The sequence below is a fragment of the Lissotriton helveticus genome, chromosome 8, assembly GCF_964261635.1.
Source record: "Lissotriton helveticus chromosome 8, aLisHel1.1, whole genome shotgun sequence".
Classification (NCBI taxonomy): Eukaryota; Metazoa; Chordata; class Amphibia; order Caudata; family Salamandridae; genus Lissotriton; species Lissotriton helveticus.
In genome coordinates this window covers 149,913,420-149,931,717 of record NC_136069.1, presented here as the reverse complement: position 1 = coordinate 149,931,717, position 18,298 = coordinate 149,913,420, and the positions used below count along the sequence as shown (strand labels likewise).

General features: G+C 46.7%; 1 protein-coding gene across 4 annotated transcripts in view; it reads left to right on the top strand.

Annotated features, from left to right (window-relative positions):
* The window catches only part of ACP6 (acid phosphatase 6, lysophosphatidic), a 126,507-nt gene that overhangs the window by 70,036 nt on the left and 38,173 nt on the right, over positions 1-18,298 (top strand). For all 4 annotated transcript variants that reach the window (XM_078656773.1, XM_078656776.1, XM_078656775.1 and 1 more), the window contains exons 8-9: positions 9,758-9,852; positions 10,367-10,462. In XM_078656773.1, the coding sequence (XP_078512899.1) occupies positions 9,758-9,852; positions 10,367-10,462 (191 nt within the window). The remainder of the gene's footprint in view (positions 1-9,757; positions 9,853-10,366; positions 10,463-18,298) is intronic.

The window sequence follows — 18,298 nt, the reverse complement described above, 5'->3', positions numbered from 1 at the left end:
GAGACATCCTGGGCAGTGTGATTGATTGAAGCTACGTAACTACATGCATTTCATACAGGCTTGCAGACAGGCCATGACCTCCACCGCCAGGACATGCAGGCAAGCAGGTATTGTCCAGGCCTGCCATCATTCATCTGCCATCAAGTACATTGAGTGAACTGTTATGGTCTGAGAGAATGTAATTTTGGGGGTGTCGTAATCGTGCCAACCCACTCTAGGGAGCTGGGGTGGGGTTCGGACATGTGGCGGTACGGCAGCGAGCACGCCTGGGTTCCCCCTCTGTATTGAAAAAGGTGAATTATTGGCAGTGCTTTAATTGGCAGACTCCCTTGGAATAGATAAGCCAGCTGGTGTAAACTGGTTTATAGTAGGCGGGATAGACCATCTGATGTAGGTCCAGCGAATAAATTGTTAGCAAATGTTTGAGGATTTTATTGGTGTACATATCGGATGGAATTTTAAACCAACCTTTGTGGTTTTAGAATTAAATCAGTTTTTATTAGCAGAACACACAGCATGAAAATACAGTGCATCGTTGCCTACAACCCAGCGGGCCGGCTGCATAACAGTCATAAAGGCAAAGGCAAAGCAGAGCCTATAGATCACAGGCTATCTGTTTAGATCGATTACCCAGCATGCCGCCTACAACCCATCCTTGGCCGGCCGCATTTGACCAGGAGAAAAATTAAGGGGTCTGCTTCTTAGGAATTTTGAACACAGGAAAACGTCTACAGCAGGGTGAGCATGGAAGTGCCAGTGGATCAAAGACTCACTATGGCCGACCTGGGGCAATAAAGTCTGCCTTTTAAGAAAAGTAAGAGCCGCAAACAAAAAACGATAACCGGTTCTAAATTGAAAGACTCAAGTCCCTCCCTCCCTCCACCCCACCCCCAACTCCAGGTGAGCCAACGGATGCTCTTATAAGAATGGATGTGGTCCGATGTAATAGCTACCAACCCGGTGCCAACCCATCTGGGGCCATATGTGCTAACCACCCTCTTGTCTCTCTGGGATCAGTTTAAAAATCCGTAAGTAGGCGGAGCAATTCAGTTCCCGAAACTCTGTGGATAGGATTGAGATAAAGGGGGCCCATATCTTTGCGTATTCGGGTTTAGCCCCTAGGGTGGCCATGGAAAATCTCTCCATACCCAAAAGGGACCACAGCTGATGCAGTCATTGTGTGTGATCTGGGATCCTGTCTGTCTTCCAACCAGATAAGAGTACCCGATGAGCAGCATTAAGTGCCAGGGCAATCTGCTTGCCTTTGCTAGAGCGCAACGGAAAAGTCAGGGCATTGGTCAGTCCTAAGATAGTGTAGGCAGGGAATCTGGGAATGGTAGTGTCAAAAGCCTTATCGGTCCGGTGCTCACTACGCCACTGGAGTCAAGCTATCCTGGCAGATGATGGCTGATAGCCAGAAACCGGTCCTAGGATGCTTGATTCCGGTCCAGGGAAGACCTGGCTTGGCAGTTCGGGCTGGACTGGTCCCATGAGGCACAGGGTCAAGACTGATTTGCATATGGCCATGTCTGAACTGGGGTGGCGTGGTGAGCAAAATTACGATGGATTAAACCCAGATCTGTAACTGGGAGTGAATGTTTTGCTAATGTGCAACATTCCGTCCATCACCTTTTGTGTTTTGCTATCCTCCTCCTTAGGGCGTTGTAACAGAAACTTCTGCAACCTGGGGGAGACCGAGCCCCAAATGAAACTCTCTATATCTGTTTTTATGTGCGAGAGTGTGTTTGGCCGAGGCAATAAAGGAAGGGTTTTGAAAAGGTATAAGGCCCGTGGTAAGACATTAATTTTGACCGCAGCCAGTCTCCCAAGCCACGACAGGTTCAGACGCCGCCACTGAGCAAGGTCCTTTCGGATGCGAGAGAGTTTAGCAGTATAGTTTACTTCCGCTGTCTTATCCAGGCTCTTATGAAGGACCAGTCCCAGTTATGTTATACCATCAGTCGCCTCTGTTGTGTGCGTTGCGGTGAGGTTCAGTACTTGTGATTTCTGTAAATTCATTTTAAATCCAGAAACCCGACCAAAGGCCTTCAGGTCTTCTACGATAGCTGGCAAAGAATTCAAGGGGCGCGCCTCCGAAAATGACGTCTGCATAGAGGCTAATTAAATGGCGGTCGGCACCAAAGGAGATGCCTTGCATGTCTGGATTGTCCCGGAGCTTCTGGACAAAGGGCTCCATATACAGAGCGAAGAGCAGGGGGGACAGAGGGCAGCCCTGTCTGGTGCCTCTCCCCACAGCGAAGTAGTTTGAAAGTATCTCATTTGCCCTGACTGCAGCAGTTGGAGTGCTGTAAATACTCGCCACCCATTTGCGGAACTTCACTCCCAAGCAAAAGCGTTCCAGAGTGGCAAACAAATATGGCCAGTGCACCCGGTCAAAGGCTTTTTCGGCATCAACTGCCAGCAGCCTAGCCTCCTCCTTTGAGCGTTGCACCTTGTCGATTAAGTGACAAATCCTTTTAGTATTGTCCCCACAATATCTGCTCGGGATAAAGCCCGACTGGTCCGGGTCAATCATGCCGGGCATCAGAGGGTTCAGCCTGTGGGCCAGAATGCTAGAGAATAGTTTTGCGTCGATGTTTAGCAAGGAAAACGGCCGGGATGAGTTGGAGAACACCGGATCCGTCCCTGGTTTGGGAATGACCAATATTGTCGCCTGCAGCATTGAGGCTGTGAGGGTACCCGTGTCTGCGAAAGAGTTATACAATCGAAAGAGCAGCGGGGCCAGCTCAAACAAAAGGTCTTATCAAAAAAGAGCACTGAAACCGTCCGGGCCCCACGCCGTCAAGGGCTTCAGTCGGGCAATAGCAGATATCACCTCTTCGATCCGTATGGGTGCCTCCAGACTGTCTGCTTCGCTGGGTGAAAGAGGGTTGACCGCAGCCCCATTGCCCCATGTACGCCAGAGGTCGTCCACCTCTTGCGGGGACCCCAGTAAGGAGTCCCTCATTCGCCAGTGTGGTGAGGACGACTGCGAGGGTGGCAGACATAGTGTCAGTGTTTTGTGTGCGTGGTCCGAGAGAGACCAGGCCTTGATTGGTAAAAGCTTGGGTACATGTCCATGCGACCTGGTTGACGAGAAGTAGGTCCAGTCGGGCGTAGGACGTATGGGCCGCCGAATAGGTGTAATCTCAATCATTGGGGTTGGGCCACGCCATGCATCCCTGATCCCACAGTCCTCCAATCACTCCCTACCGCTCCCTGATATAGCTCCTGCCCCGCCAGACCTCTGGCTAGAACGGTCCGCCCCTGCGTCTATACCTAAATTTAAATCACCACTAACCACCACCAAGATGTTGGGTGTGTGGAGAACCTCGGCATCTGTCAAGAACTTCTCTTGATGTTGGTTTGGGGAATAGATTGAGGCTATCGTGAGGTTGGTTGACCCAATGTGTAGCCTAAGCTATAGGAGGCGCCCCATGATCTCTACCACACAGCCCACTATGGAACCTCTAAAGTGTTTGGAAAGCAGAATGGCCACTCCGCCCTTCTTACTCTTCCCCGAAGACCAAAACTGCAAAGGGAACCCTCTGTGTTGCATGCGGTGTGTGCCGTTGTGAAGGAGGTGCGTTTCTTCGAGTAGGCATATCCCTCCCCCCCCCCGAATGCTCGAGCCATGAGAGCGCTGCCCTCCGCTTGGTAGGATTGTTAAGGCCTCTGACGTTATAGCTGACTACCTTAACTTTGATCAGGTGGGAACGAACCGCAGGGCTATATACCTAAAGCAATGAAGCCAGTAAAGAGGGACAGGCCCTAGTAGGAACCACACGTGCAGATATGACTGGACGAACCCAAACAGGAGGGCCATAAGTAAAAAGCTCACGAGAGAGGACACCCCCCACCCGATAACAATATAAACAAACCCCAAAACAACAAATCAACAGCAAAGGCAAGCACACAAAGTCCATCTCAATAGCAGGCCAGGAAAAAGTGGTAACTGCCAAAAAAGTGAGGGGCTCCCCCGTTTAAGGAAGAGAAAAATCCCCTCGCCAGGCCCAGAGAAGATAGAACACACCCACAAGTACCATGCTCTCAGTCATTAGAGTCCAGGGAGTCCCCCTCTGTGCCATCGAGGGTCCAGAGAACTGCAGAACGCTCTTTGATTATCTTGGCTGGGTCAGGGCGAAGGCGGTCTAGGCTCCAGCCGCTCCAGGGACCATGGCTCGGGGAGCCCTGTTGTTCCCGGCCCGTAGGCGTCCGACTGGGCAGACAGGTTGTTGCGGTTCAAGTTCAACACCTTACAAGCGTCGGTCAAGGTGTATACTTGGTGTAGCTTCCCGTCAAGACATTGTTCCGCCTGGACCTGTTCTCCAGGACCTCGGAGCGCGACTAGAGGTCCAGTTGCTGATCCTGCAACCGCAGGATTTCTTGTTGTCGTGCAGCGATGTCTTCGTCCCTGGCGGTTGCCGAATCCTCCAGGGCGGCCACCCGCTCCCCCACGGCATCTACATCTCTCTTCGTACCTCCCAGAGGTCTTTCTGCAGGTCCATCTTAATGGCCAAGATATCTTCCCTCTGGGACACAAACAGGGCTTCCAGGAACTCCCTCTTGACCGCACCGCCTGAGCCTCTCTTGCTGGTGCCGTGCCAGTTCCTGGGGCATCCCCAGTCGATTTCATGAGGAGGTCCCGGACAGACCTGTCTTTCTATCTTTTAGACGTAGTCATTGTGGAGACCTAAAGATGGTCTGCCCGCAGGTAGGGGACGTGCCTAGGTGAAGGAATATGCGGTCACCAGGCGGCCACCAGATAGGTGAGTTTGTGCACTTGCTCCCGTAAGCGTTATTGCTTGTGACCAAATTCTCACCAGGAAGTTCCGACGTGCTGCTGCAAAGGGACCAAGCCTCGGTACCTCCTCTTGTCACGTGTCGGCGGCAGCCAGTGGGCCTTATGCTGCTCCCGGGGACAGCCCGCGCCCGGTGTGGCTGAGGTCGGGTCCGCGAGACGATGATACTTTCAGTGGGTCCGCACCGCACTGCATCCCTAGGGTGCCTTACTGGCCTAAGTCCCATACGAGCTGCACCAAATACCAGTGGGTCCCAGTGCTCCGCGGTGTCGCTTACTTGGCGTACTGCACAACAGAGACCCGGCTGGGAGGAAGAGGCCCCAGCGCCTCCACTGTTCTGCAGGCCGCACTACAACTCAGCCCCCATTCTTTTACGGGTGTCCCAAGGCTTCAGGAGTCCGCACCCCCCTCAATCGCGGTGTCAAGTGCACAGCGGTGGGCCGCAGACACACCGCCGTGGCTCACTCGTCCATTCAGCCAGAGTTCCCTCTGAGGGCGCACCAGCCAGTCAATGCATGCCTACGTTACCCGTCCCCCATATATGCCCCCCCCCCCCCCCCCCGCACTGTCACAGCACTAGAAAGGCTGTGCCCGGTATATATAAGCCTCGTGGGCAGACGATGCAGTATCAAACGAGGCCGGTGGGCACTCACCTGTCCACTGATTGTCCTCCGGGTGCTGCGCCTCTTGGGATCGAGCCCCCCCGGCAGCAGGGAGCCAACCGTCGGAGTCCCGACGTAGGCCGCCAACGGGCCGTGCAAGGTGAAGTGCTGCTGCCGTGGTGTGCTTCCGGGGCCCGTGGATGGAGTCTGCGTGGTGCTGCAGTCTACATGGGCGCTCAATCGACCCCTGTGACGGCTCTCAGTCCTCACCGTCTTGTGACGCGGAGGCCGCGGGAAAGCCGGAGGCCGCTCGACCGTCGTCCGTCGAGCGGGATAATCGTTGTTAGTTGCCGACCTAGAGTGCAGTGGGATCTTGTAGCTTCTGATGGGGGATCCGGGTGCGGTAGGTGCTTTGGATGTGCTGTAGGCCCGGCGGGAGCGAACCTCGAGCAGGACGTGTACGCTCACTCCGCCATCTTGGCCACGCTCCCCACCTTTGTGGTTTTCGACAACATTTTAGCTGGTTCTGTTTTATAATTTCTATGTATAACTCATTTTATGCAAAAGTTGTGTACAGTAATAGTCTAAGGTCTAAATAAACATGTTTTGACTGACTGAATCAAGATCAAGCTTAGTTTATGCAGGAAGGTTTTGGGTAGGGTCAGGTGTTAACACAGTTAAGGTCAGGAGATTCTCTTCTAGTATTTCTGTCATTGTCTGATATCTCCCGATTTTATAATGCCACACTTTAGTCTCTCGATATGGGAAGTGACTATGCATAAAAATATCCACTCCCCTCAAAAACCCCTCGCAAACCATATATGCCATGCCTTTCCAAGTCTAGCACGCCCCAAGAAATTACTACCTCGGAGGTGCATTTTCTGGAGCATCAAAGGTCAAGATCAGAGTGCTTTCCCTGAGTATTGCTCCCCATTTAGCCTTACCAATATAGACCATTTACATGCCATTTCGTGACCTTTACTTGCATGCAGCTGCCACTAGATGCATCTCTAGCCATGGCACATTTTTCAAGCTTTATTCATTTAACAGTTTATCCAGCACACTGCTTCAAAGAAAACATTGAGGGAACCATTACAACTATTGAGCCATAAAACGTTACACTTTACACCTCCCTTCCACCCATATATTCCTGATTCGTAGCACCTGTTGCATATTTTCTGGTGTCACAAACACCTCCTTTATGATAGACTAGATAACTGTACTAGTCTCATCCGGTTCACTCTTGCAGCAATCCCTTGCACCTAAAATGTACATTAGAGTAGTTTGGAACCTTATTAAACCTCTACTTGCCCAAGGGAAGTAGATACTTCGGGAATCTACTGGTCCTGTAAAAAGTCCACGTATGCCATTTGGAGCTATATAATGAGGTGAGAGATTATTGCAGCAGTCTCATTATAACACAGCTATGATAACGTCTCAGATTAAACCCAGGTTCATATTAGCACAGGGTTTGGATTCTACCAGGGCTGTGATCTAAACACATTTCCAGTTATACCGGATTGTAAACAAACCAGAGCTCTAAGGCTCTCCATGTGCAGAGGTTCATCTTATGAATGGACAGGCTCTGACTATGCAGTACTTGCATTATTCCAGATTTCTGGATATATCATTGCTATTTGTGTCTGTTGGGCAGTCCTCTATGTTCTACCTTGGGCATACAAAGATGGGCTTAGTCCAGCTCACCCAGCCGTGCTTCCGCTCTGCAGGGTCAGATGAGTCAGTGGCTCACCTCTCAACCTGTATCCTTGCTACCTCCTTTAACTTCAGTTTTCAGCAGGGCACTCACTGGTATTGGCCAGTTCTGGGTCAGCCCGCAGTGTTTGAGCACTCTGTCTCTTTAAGGTGCTCCAAAGGTCCTAGGGCCCTGCATTTGGACTGTTGTTTTCTTGGTTTCGTTTTCATCCATTCTTTGGTCTTGCTCAGGATGGTTTAAGCTTGAGTAGAATCATTGAGTGTAGGCAGGACGCAATAGCCGACATAAGGTACAAAAGGGGTGTATGACTCATTTTAAAAGTTGGTGGCAAAATAGATTACAGGTACGTACAATTTATAGTGCATGACTAAAATTTGGTATGTTTGTTGTAACATACTTCGCAGTTAGTTATGGCGCTTGCAGTGTTCATTGCTAACTTATTACTCTCGGTACGTTTATCAGTACTTTCTTTTACAGACCCTATGAGTAGAGTGTTCTGCTCTGTTTATTTTCTCTCTAAGTACAGGGAGCACGTTTCCCTTGTAAGACTACACACATGCCCCAAGCCAGAATTTAACAGCTTCCTAATATGTTTCACCTCCTTTCATTGAGATAGCAACAGAGGTTATGTAACAGGGTTGGCTCCCTGGATGAAGTATTTTTTAATATTGTGTCACAGACAGTTCAAAAATAGCATTTTTCATCCCTCTTCTACTTGATGGGCTTTAAACTCTTTTTGTCTTTTTTCTGTTGCTCAGCAGCCCACAAAACTTAGCTATGTGGTGTATCCTTGTAATAAATACCATTGTGCCAATGAGGAAATTGACTACAGTTAGTGTAAAACTTGCCTTCTTCCAGTAGGCTATGGTGACAAATAAAATTACATTTTCAAAAGCAATTAGCCTGCAAGAGAATAATATAATAATCTTAGGCAGTTTAGCAAATTTCGAAAGTGGCTGCTTCAATTGAGAGCTATTCAAAACCTATGTGTGTCCTATTGACCTCTGTAGACCTTATGTAGTCACACACCAACACCAGCTTCAACTGGTAAGAACTTGGAGCTGGTCAGTAACCTCATGGACAGGTTGTTCATAGTCTGCACTGCTTTTAGACACACTCATTCCCTGAATCTGAGTGGTCTAGATTCATTGGACCGTCATGAACACTGTCTAGTGTAGGCTAGTTGTGCAGTTAGTGATTGACTGTAGTCCTTTACCTGGTTGTGTTTCCTTGCAGTACTGGCTATAGTACAGCAGTTGCATGCCATTTCTTATTTTACGCGGCATGACCGTTGAAGCGATCTGTGAGAACTGTTTCTTAAGTACTTAATGCCAGTGTTGCACTTCTGGAACCATAAAGTGTAAAATGATTTCTGAAGGTTGCTATTCCCTCTGGCTTGCTATAAAAGCATAAGTCATTTCTGGAATCTCACTCTGTTGGGTTCCTTTGATAATGTGCATCCCAACCAAATTGAGAGCTGTCTTCCAAGCATAGCTCTCAAAGTAACTACATTTTAAAGTTTCTAAACGAATACCTAGCTATTAATATTTTTCCCTGACTAATGGTAACAGAGGAGGACTTCAAAGGCGATATTGGAAAAAATGCCCCATAGTTATGTATGATTTATTATCAGCGCTCCCTGTTCCTAATTGAGGAGAACATCATATCCGGTCTTCTACACCAATAGCAGATGTGCTGTTAGATTTTCTAGAGGCTGCCAGTCCTCATTTGAAGAAAATCCTTAAGCTCAAGTTCTCCTTTCTGCCATTTATTTATGACCGAGCACTCCCCCAAATCATACACCAGGAGAGAGCTTTTGTTTATGTAGTTATTATAAGTTGAGTGGGTCAAGATTTTTAATCGATAACATGCCCATTTGTACTCCGATTTTTCTCTTGTCTGTGACATATCAATAAAAGGATTACAGGGGTCTGTACAGCTATCGAGTATGCTCCTTTTTACTTTTCCTACTTTGAAAATTCACACTTTTAATTGCCAGCCCAACATAATGCATCCCTTCTCAAGTTGGTGAATGGACCATCTTATCTTTATAAACCGCAACCACGCAGGAACCGTTATTGAGAATGTATTCCTGGGAGAAATTCTGTTGTAATCACACTAATAGTATTTATTAGTGTTGGTAGTAATTAAACATACTGGTATTATCAGAATGTTTTGAGAAAAGTCAAAAATGTCCTCTCTTAACCTGCCCTCTGTCTCCTGAGTTTGCAGGGTGACAGCACCTTTATTTATATACCCCATACATTTAACAGCTTTAGGCCCCCATTTCCTGGTTCCATAACCATTACTTCCTATGCTTGTAGGTAAGGCTTATGTCCAAGCTTGAAAACATCTTTGCAAATTGGCATATGGCTTTAAAAAAAGATTTTTGTTAAGGGGACCCTGCATCATACATTTGAATTATTTTATTCAGCCTATGTTGTGATTGTCAGTGACTGCCTTTTTGCTGACCTGTGGCTGATGCTTTGGTTAGATATTTGATGTATGATTTTGAAAATGTCTGGGTGTAAAGCATGGCACAGAGTGCTCCTTGGAATATTTGCATCTGTGCACTGGTGACAATGTAGCAATAGTAAATCTAATGCGGATACATTTTTCTCTTTACCTGTTACTTCAAGGTTCACGGTCTGTCAGGTACACCAATGCTGAAGAACTTGTTGCGTCGAACCGAGAAAAGAGTCATTGACATTGTGTCCTACATCATGGAAAATAGGTGACTATTTGGTTAACATAGGCTTTTGTGTAGAGTAAATAACATACACTTGTTAGTTCTAAACCTTTTATATTCTGGATCTGCAGCGTTGACATCGCATGAAAGTTATGTGGGCTACTTAAGTGAGTGGCACAATACGTGCTGGAGGTGCACAAGTAGATTTAGTTTACAGGCCCAGGGTACAGGTACTACCACTTCACAAGGGACTTATAATAAATATTAAATGTTCTAATTCAGTGTAAGCCAGTTGTATCATGTTTCTAGGAGGTAGCACTAGTACATTCTTAGCACTGGTAAAGTGGCCAAAGTCTTGAAAGCCAACAAAAACAAGTTAAAAAAAACCGGAGTGGTGAAGGCAAAACATTTGGAGGTGACCCTGAAGAGTGGGCCAAGTCCAAGACACATGTTTCAGTTCAAGTTGTGAACAAAGAAAGCCACTGGTGAATTCTAAGTGAACATGAACCACCATGATGAAAATGTGGCTTGAAGTTTCTGTGTGTTTGATGTCTTCCAGGGAACTTCTCCAGATGAGCGTGGGCCCGTTTTTGCATACCGTGCAACAGAATATATTGGAAGTTGTAGAGTCTTCTAATCCGCCAAACCTGTCCAGGTAAAAGTGAGACTAAAGTCTGCTCTCTTTTTAGGCTGTTAAACATGACCATTGTGATCAAGCAGTGATGTCGGTAGAATGCAAGTTCAGGGGGCCAAGTGATCCATGTAAGGCCGAGTGAGTTGCTTGTATCTGAACTTGTATACTGAGTCCTGAAGTCATTGTCCTATCTCCGTTCCCACTGTTATTTATGTGTATGAATTTGTGTAATGAGTCACAGTTTTAAGTCTGATGATTTAATGGCCGTAAAATTACTATAAACATTTAGGGTTGCATTTAATGTCTTTAATTCTAATGGTCGAAATGCTTAGTTTTCTCTCAGCCCTTTCCACTTATTAGAATGTTGAGTCAAATTGACAGCCACCCAGACTTAACCACTGCCTTTTGCAAACACGGAGTTCCCTTTTATTTGTTTTATCTTCACTCCTACTGTTTGTCAGCCACAGTCCAACAACCCAAAATTGTGGTTTACGAATATGTATCAGCAATTATTGCCTATTCATTTAATTCAAGCCCTTTTATAACGAGTGTAGGGCCGGTACAGTTCATAATTTTCTTGGTGAGACCCAATGAAAAATTCTGTGTTTGGGAAATTTTGGCTGCATGCATTTTTTTTTTCTTATTTATAATTTCCCGACATATACAAAGCAATACCATTTCCACAGTTGTTCCTTCTCAAACATGTTAACAGTTTTAACGTTTGGTACCATCGTGTCATGTTATACACAAAAAACATATGACAAAGCGACACAAAATTATACAGTTTCTGACCAGTACATATTAATCTTCTTGTTACACATCATCCCAGAGTGTGGTTGTATCCAACCCCAGAACATACCTGAAAACATATAAACAATACGGTCAAACAGCTAACCTTTCATTTCACGCCTGTTGGAACTATGCCGTCTGGAGTATGACTAGGGGCAACAGGCTCCAAGTTCTGTAAATCTGTCTGAAGTGGATCCCAGATATCTTTTGGTCGGAACTTTGGTGGGAGCAACGTGGCATACAGTTTGCAGTTTGTGTTGCAAAATGTGAGACTAGCAAGCCATGCACCTGTTGTAGGAAGCAGTTTGCTACCCCATCTAAGAGCTACCTCGCGCTTAGCCAAATACAGCGCTAATGCAATAAAATGTGCGTAGTTTCTTGGGCATATTATAGACATATGCCAGGAGTGCAACCTCCGGGGAGGGGTCTATTTCCAATAGTCATCCGGGATATTATTTCGAAAATGGCTACCCAGAACGTCACAATCTTGGGACAAGTCCATGTCAAATGGGGAAAATCAGCATAAGGGCTACCGCACTTTCGGCAATCATGGCTCAATAGCATGTAGTTTGGCAGGCGTCATATACATACTTATTTATTTATAAAGTTTTATATAGCGCAAACTTAATCCCGAAGGATATCAGAGCGCTTTACACTTGAGGGAGTGAGGTTACATAACAGTACGAGAGTCAAATTGGGAATATACAAAAGCAATACAATGGTGCACATAAAAGACTCAAGATAGACCTTGGCTAGGAGTATAATGCGCTATGCATTGAAACATAATTACCAAGGGGAGCCAGTACAATAGTAAAGAACCAGAATGATGTCCTTTCTTGAAGTGTGATGAATGCGCTAATAGCTGATCTTAACTCATCTTATGAAGGTAAGAACTTGTTCATGAGGAATCCTTTTGCTTCCCATTTGAATGCAGCCTTGGAGGAGATTCTCCGGATTTCCGGTGGGAGAGAGTTCCAAATTTTTGGAGCAGAACCCGAGAAGGCTCGTTGACAAGTTCTCTTTTTGCGGAAGCTCTTGGGTTCCAGGAGGAGGAGTTGGCACTCCTCGACGGTCTACCCCCTCCGGATAGTTTAAACTTTTGCGCCAGCTAATTGGGGGTTTTGAAGTGGATGGCCTTGTGCGCTAGGCATGCAATCTTTAGTTGAATTCTAGCTCCGTAGGGCAGCCAGTATAGAGATTTTAGAACCGGGGAGATGTGGGCATTTCGCTTGGTGCCCATAACGAGTTTGGCCGCAGCGTTCAATGATGCCTTTAAAGGAGCCAAAGTGTATTTGGGGAGGCCGCATAGTGTAGCACTGCCATAATCAAGCCTCGGTAAAACGAGCGCTTGGATCACCTGTTTGAAATCGGCTTGAGGTAGGAAAGCTTTGAGATTCCTGAGAGTTCTCAGAAGGTGGTTAACTCCCTTGCTTACGTTACTGATCTGGGTCTTCATATTCAAATGTTTGTCCAGTTCCTAGAGATTTAGCTGAGTCAATAGTGTGTGGGGAGCAGTTGAAGGCTGTGAGTTGGTTCATCCAAAGGTCAATATTAGGAGTGTGTTTCGGGGGAGAGATGGGGAGGATTTCTGTTTTGGAGGTGTTCAGCAGGAGGTGGTTCATAGATAGCCAATTTTGGGTAGTAAGGTGGAGTTGAGTGAAGAGATGTTGTCTGGGGAGTTGGGTGTTTATCAGCATGCATGCATATGGAAATTAATGTCCATGGAGTTTAGAACATTGGCTAGTGGTTCCAGAAACAAATTGAATAGAATGGGAGATAAGGAGGATCCTTGGGGAACCCCCATGGTGACAGGGGATGGCTGCGATAAAGAATGGTTTGCCTTAACTCTTTGTGATCTATGATGGAGGAAGGACAAGAACCACTTCAGCACATGTCCAGAGAGGCCCATCCTTTGCTCCAAAATATCTAGTAGGTTGTCGTGATTGACAGTGTCAAAAGCTGAGGAGAGGTCTAGTAGGATAAAAAGGCACACTTCATTTCTGTCAAGCATTCTTAGGATGTCATCCATTACATGAGTGAGAGCCGATTCAGTGCTATGCCCGCTACGAAAGCCCGATTGGTGTTGGTCCAGGAGGTGGAACTTTTTAATGTGAGCACATAATTGAGATTGAACACATTTTTTCAGGAGTTTGGCTAGAGTGGGGATGCTGGAGATGGGGCGGAAGTTGTTAAGATCTGAACTGTCTGCTGTAGTTTTTTTTTAGAATAGGTGTTACCTGAGCCTCTTTTAAGCAGTCTGGGATTGTACCCTGTGTGAGAGAAGCATTGACGATCTTTGTCCAGAAGGGAGAGAGAATTTTTAATTGATTTGAAGAAGATAGGTGGAAGAGGGTCACTGAAGTGGTTTGATGGGTTGATACTCCAAAGGACCACATTGATGTTGTTTCCCGTTAGCATGGTAAAGGTGTCCCAAGAAGCGTTGGGCTTGATACCCCATCTAAGGGTGGTGACCTTGTCTGGTGCGACCTGTGGGGGTGCCGGGCCGTATGATATAAGAGATCTCCTGGATTCTAGATCATTGTTAATAAGTCTTGTTTTCTCCTTAAAAAAGGCCGCTAAGTCAGAACAAGAGGGGAGACTGACCTCTAAGGCTGAACGGTTGGGGGCTTTGACAGATTGTTGTTTGACCAGTTCGAACAGTTTCTTGGGTCGATTGGCCGCTTGGTTGATTTGGGATCGGAAATATTCCGCCTTAGTTGTCTTGATCTGTTTCTTATAAGAGCTTCTAGCTGATCTGAGGTTTTTTAGACGGTCCACTGAAGGAATGGATCTCCAGGAGCGCTCTAATGCCCTTGTATTACGACGTTCCGAATGTAGGTTGCTATTGAACCATGGTTTAAATATTTTTGAGGGTGCTTTTGTATGTTGGAGTGGAGAAATGTCGTCCATGATGCTGGAAATAGAAGAGTTATAGAAGTCTGTGAGTGCATGTACTTCAACTAAGTCTCTTTGAGGAGAGAGGGCACGCTTGCAGCGGGTTGCTAAGTCAACTGCGTTTTTTTGTTTCTGAGGTCACGTCTCCAGATCTTTGATTTGGTAGGTTGAGAATTACACTGAGAAACCTCAAAGTTGATTTGGAAGGTAATAACGTGATGGTCTGACCAATCACAGGGTATGATGGAGTCCAGAGTGATTGAGTGTCCTTTGGAGATAATAAGGTCAAGAGTTTCCCCTTTACTGTGGGTGGGCTGGTCACAGTGTTGAACCAAATCGTGATCCTTCATGAAGGAATTGCGGCATTCTACCGCTGGGTCATTAGGGTTTGACCAATGAAGGTTAAAGTCTCCAAGGGAGATGTGGGGCTGCACTGAATCCACATTGTCTGCTTTGATCTCCATTAATTGTTCAATGAACGGTAGATTGTCACCCGGAGGGTGATAGAATATATGAAGTTTGCAAACCATCTGTTTGTTACTGGAGATGTTGAGGCAAAGATATTTGCAGGTTGATGGGGAAGAGGATTCTGAGAGGGATTCTGAAGAGGATACTGAAAGGGAGATCGCAAGAATATTTCGATGTATACAGGTGTATACGCTTTCCATAGGTATTTAAAATGTATTAGCTTATGCCTGCTGTTAAGGGAGATTTCCCTAATCTGCGAACAACAGAAAGCCCACTGGTCATCCAGGATAGAATGTCCCAGATCAAGCTGCCAGGCTGTTCGAATCTTAGTATTGTGGCTCGGGATCAGAGTCATGTTGGCCTTGTATAACCTAGAACTGATCCATAAAGGTCAGTCCGGCTCCCCGACCAACCCCCAGCACTATCGAATACATGCCCGTCTGGGAACAGGTCACCAAACTTTATCATAGAATGAGATTTAAGCACTCGCAAAACTAATTTCTCTTCTGTTACAGGGAGCCATGGGTTGTATGCTATGGGAATTTCAGAAGAATACAGGGATCACTTGCGATATTTTGCACCATGCCCAGCTCGAGGTGGATACTGTCTGAATGTCTCTAGGGTCGCGAGGAAAACCCTGGGGTAAAATGGCATGAAGTGGAGCACCAGGTCTGATTCAGGCTTACTGTAGGGAATATGTGCATCTGGATGGTACCATGAATCTGCAAAGCTGCTCTGTGCCACTAGGGAATACATTCTGAAGTCCAACCCCCCCCCCCCCCCCCCCTCCCCTCATCGTGCAAAGTCATGGTTTCCCATCGAATCCTAGGTGTTTTGCCACCCCACACGAGCCTGATGAGATGTGATCTAAGGGGCTTAAAAAAAAATGTCTGGGAGCGGAATGGGGATCTTATGAAACATGTATAGAAACTTCAGAAGAATTATCATCTTTATAAGTGCAATTCTGCCAGACATAGAAAGTGGGAGCCTTATCCATCATCCTACCTGATCCTCAAGATTGTGTATAGCCGAACCGTAGTTCAGCTTCACCATCTGGTCCGCCTCTCTATTAATCTGGATACCCAAATTCCTTACTGAGTCATGACACCATTTCAGCGGGAATTCGCATTCCCATTCAGTGGTGCCCGTCGTTAAAGGGAGCAGCTCCAGTTTATACCCAGTCCCAAATATCCACTAACGTGAAGAATCTCTCCAAGTGGATCCAGATTGTCCTGCGGTCGGCAAACAATAAAATGTCATCCGCATAGAGCAAGACGAGGAGAGGGCCTGTATTGAACTGGATACCTCTATGAAGATGTTATTCCTGAAAGTGGCGTACCAATGGGTCAAGAGCCATGAGAAAAAGTAAAGGAGATAAAGGGCAACCTTGCCTGGTACCACGTATGAGAGTGAACGGGGTGGACAGAGTGCCATTCAAGCTGAGTCTTACCGTGGGAAAGGCATAAAGCAATGCCGTAAATTCTATAAAACCTTTGGAGCTGGGTAATTTTCTCATCACTGCCCATATGAAAGGCCATTCCAAGGAGTCTAATGCTTTTTCTGAAACAAGCAGACTGCCGCAGCCAGAACCTCTGGCGCAATTCTGTGGTGCACAGCAAACAATGTACACAAGTTTAGCGTTGTGAACCTATAGGGAACGAAGCCAACTGCACTGGGGATATGATGCGATCCAAGAGCAACGCCAGCCTCAACGCAATCACTTTAGCAAGGATTTTTTAGTCCAAATTCAAAAGTGATAGCGGCCTATAAGAGCCGCAGCTCGATGGGGCCTTGCCAGTTTTGGGCAGCAAGACAATTACTGCCTCACGGAGCGTGGGAGGCTATGATTTATTTTACAGGCCTTCATTATAGACCTCAAGAAGGTACGGGGCAAGAATATCTTTATAATGTTTGTAAAATATGCCTGTAAAGCCATTGAGCCCTTGTGCTGTGGTACCACTTAATGCACCTATGGCGCTGACAATTTCTTCCTTAGAAAATGGCTCTGCTAAAAAAACTTCTCCATATAGTCCTCTAACCATACCATAGCGATCTCATTTAAGTAAGTCCTGCAGTCTTCGTCGTCATGCATTGCGCATGTGGTATATAAATTTGTATAATATCAACGGAACTCATCCCTGATCTCAGCTGTGTTCGTGTGAATCTGCCCATCGTCAGAGCGATAGATGCAATGTAGGCTTTCCCCATGCAAGGCCTCAACAGTGACGCCAGTGTGCTTCCCGGTCTGTCCCCTTCGCCATATCGCCATAGCGGTGGCATATTTTCCCAGAAAATTTGTTTAGCTGTCAGCGGCTTTCCTGAATTCCGTCAGCAACAGCAAGCGACTGGCCTGCTTAGCCGGGTCTGGGTGCTTAACTCGTTCTTCCTACAAAACCTTTAGACGGTCCTCTATGCGAGCAATTGTACTCCTCCGTGATTTGAGTATCCCGGCATGCTTAGCAATGTATTCCCCCCTTATATACGTCTTGAATGCCTCCCACACAGTTGCCCATGTACTGACGGAGCCCACATGTAGGTCAAAGTATGTCCCTATTGACTCCTGAATCTCTGCCCAGAATACCGTATAGTTTAAGGCCTGTCCCAGGAAACTCCACTGTCTTTCACTACCTTCTGGTCTGGGAAGTCTGATATGCATGATGGTGAGTGGTCAGAGTACGTTCTAGGCAAATGGGTCATAGACTGGAACCAGGGGGGCATTGTATGTGAGACCAGCGTGTCCAAGTATCGTGGGCGGCCGAATAGTGAGTGTATGCAGCATTGCTGGGGAAACACGTGCGCCATATGTCCACTAGACCGATAGTCACAATTGTCACCAAACACCCTACTAGCTCGTGGTTTTGTGGTGGTGAAATCTGCTGTGATATCAATTTCAGGCTGCAGAAGAAGGTTAAAATCCCATCTGTCCCCCCCTCCCCCCTCCCCCCTCCTCCCCATCCCCCAACAAACAAATGAAGTCTGCTCTTAAGAGAAGTAAATGGGCATGCAAAGAGTGAAATAAATTGGGGCCGTCCACATTCAAGCAAGCCGGGCTGAGGACGGGAATGCCAGAAACCGGTCCTCGGAAGCTTGTTTCCGGTCCAGGGAAGGCATGGCTTGGCAGTTCGGGCTGGACTGTTCCCATGAGGCACAGGGTCAGACTGATTTGCATATAGCCATGTCTGAACTGGGGTGGCAGGGTGGGCTAAAGAACGGTGATGGATCAAACCCAGATCTTTTGACTGGGTTTGAGTGTTTGATTGGTTCTGATGCTCAGTCCATCACCACCCCCTTTTGTACCGCCGTCCACATTTGGCGCATAAATAAACATTAAAGCTATGTTATAACCCATAAGCTTCTCTGTTACCAAAGTGAAACAACCTGCTCTATCAGTATGAACGTTATATAGGGCAGCCGTTTGTGTTTAAGTATGGCAGTTCCCCTGGAATAAGTGCTGTAGTTCTCAAAGTAGGGATGCTCCCCCCCCAACTAGAGGCAAACGTTGTAGGGACAGTAGGGGATAAATATGTCTCCTGTAAAAAACAATGTCAGCCTTATGGCGCTGTAAATAGTTTAATTTATGTTTCCCCTTCCTTGTATTGTTCAAACACCACACATTCTATGTAAGGAGGTTAATGTCAGAGACAGTGGAGAGCCTACCCGTCATCATCACAAGTGGTCAGAGCTACAAAGAACTTGAATGTGTCA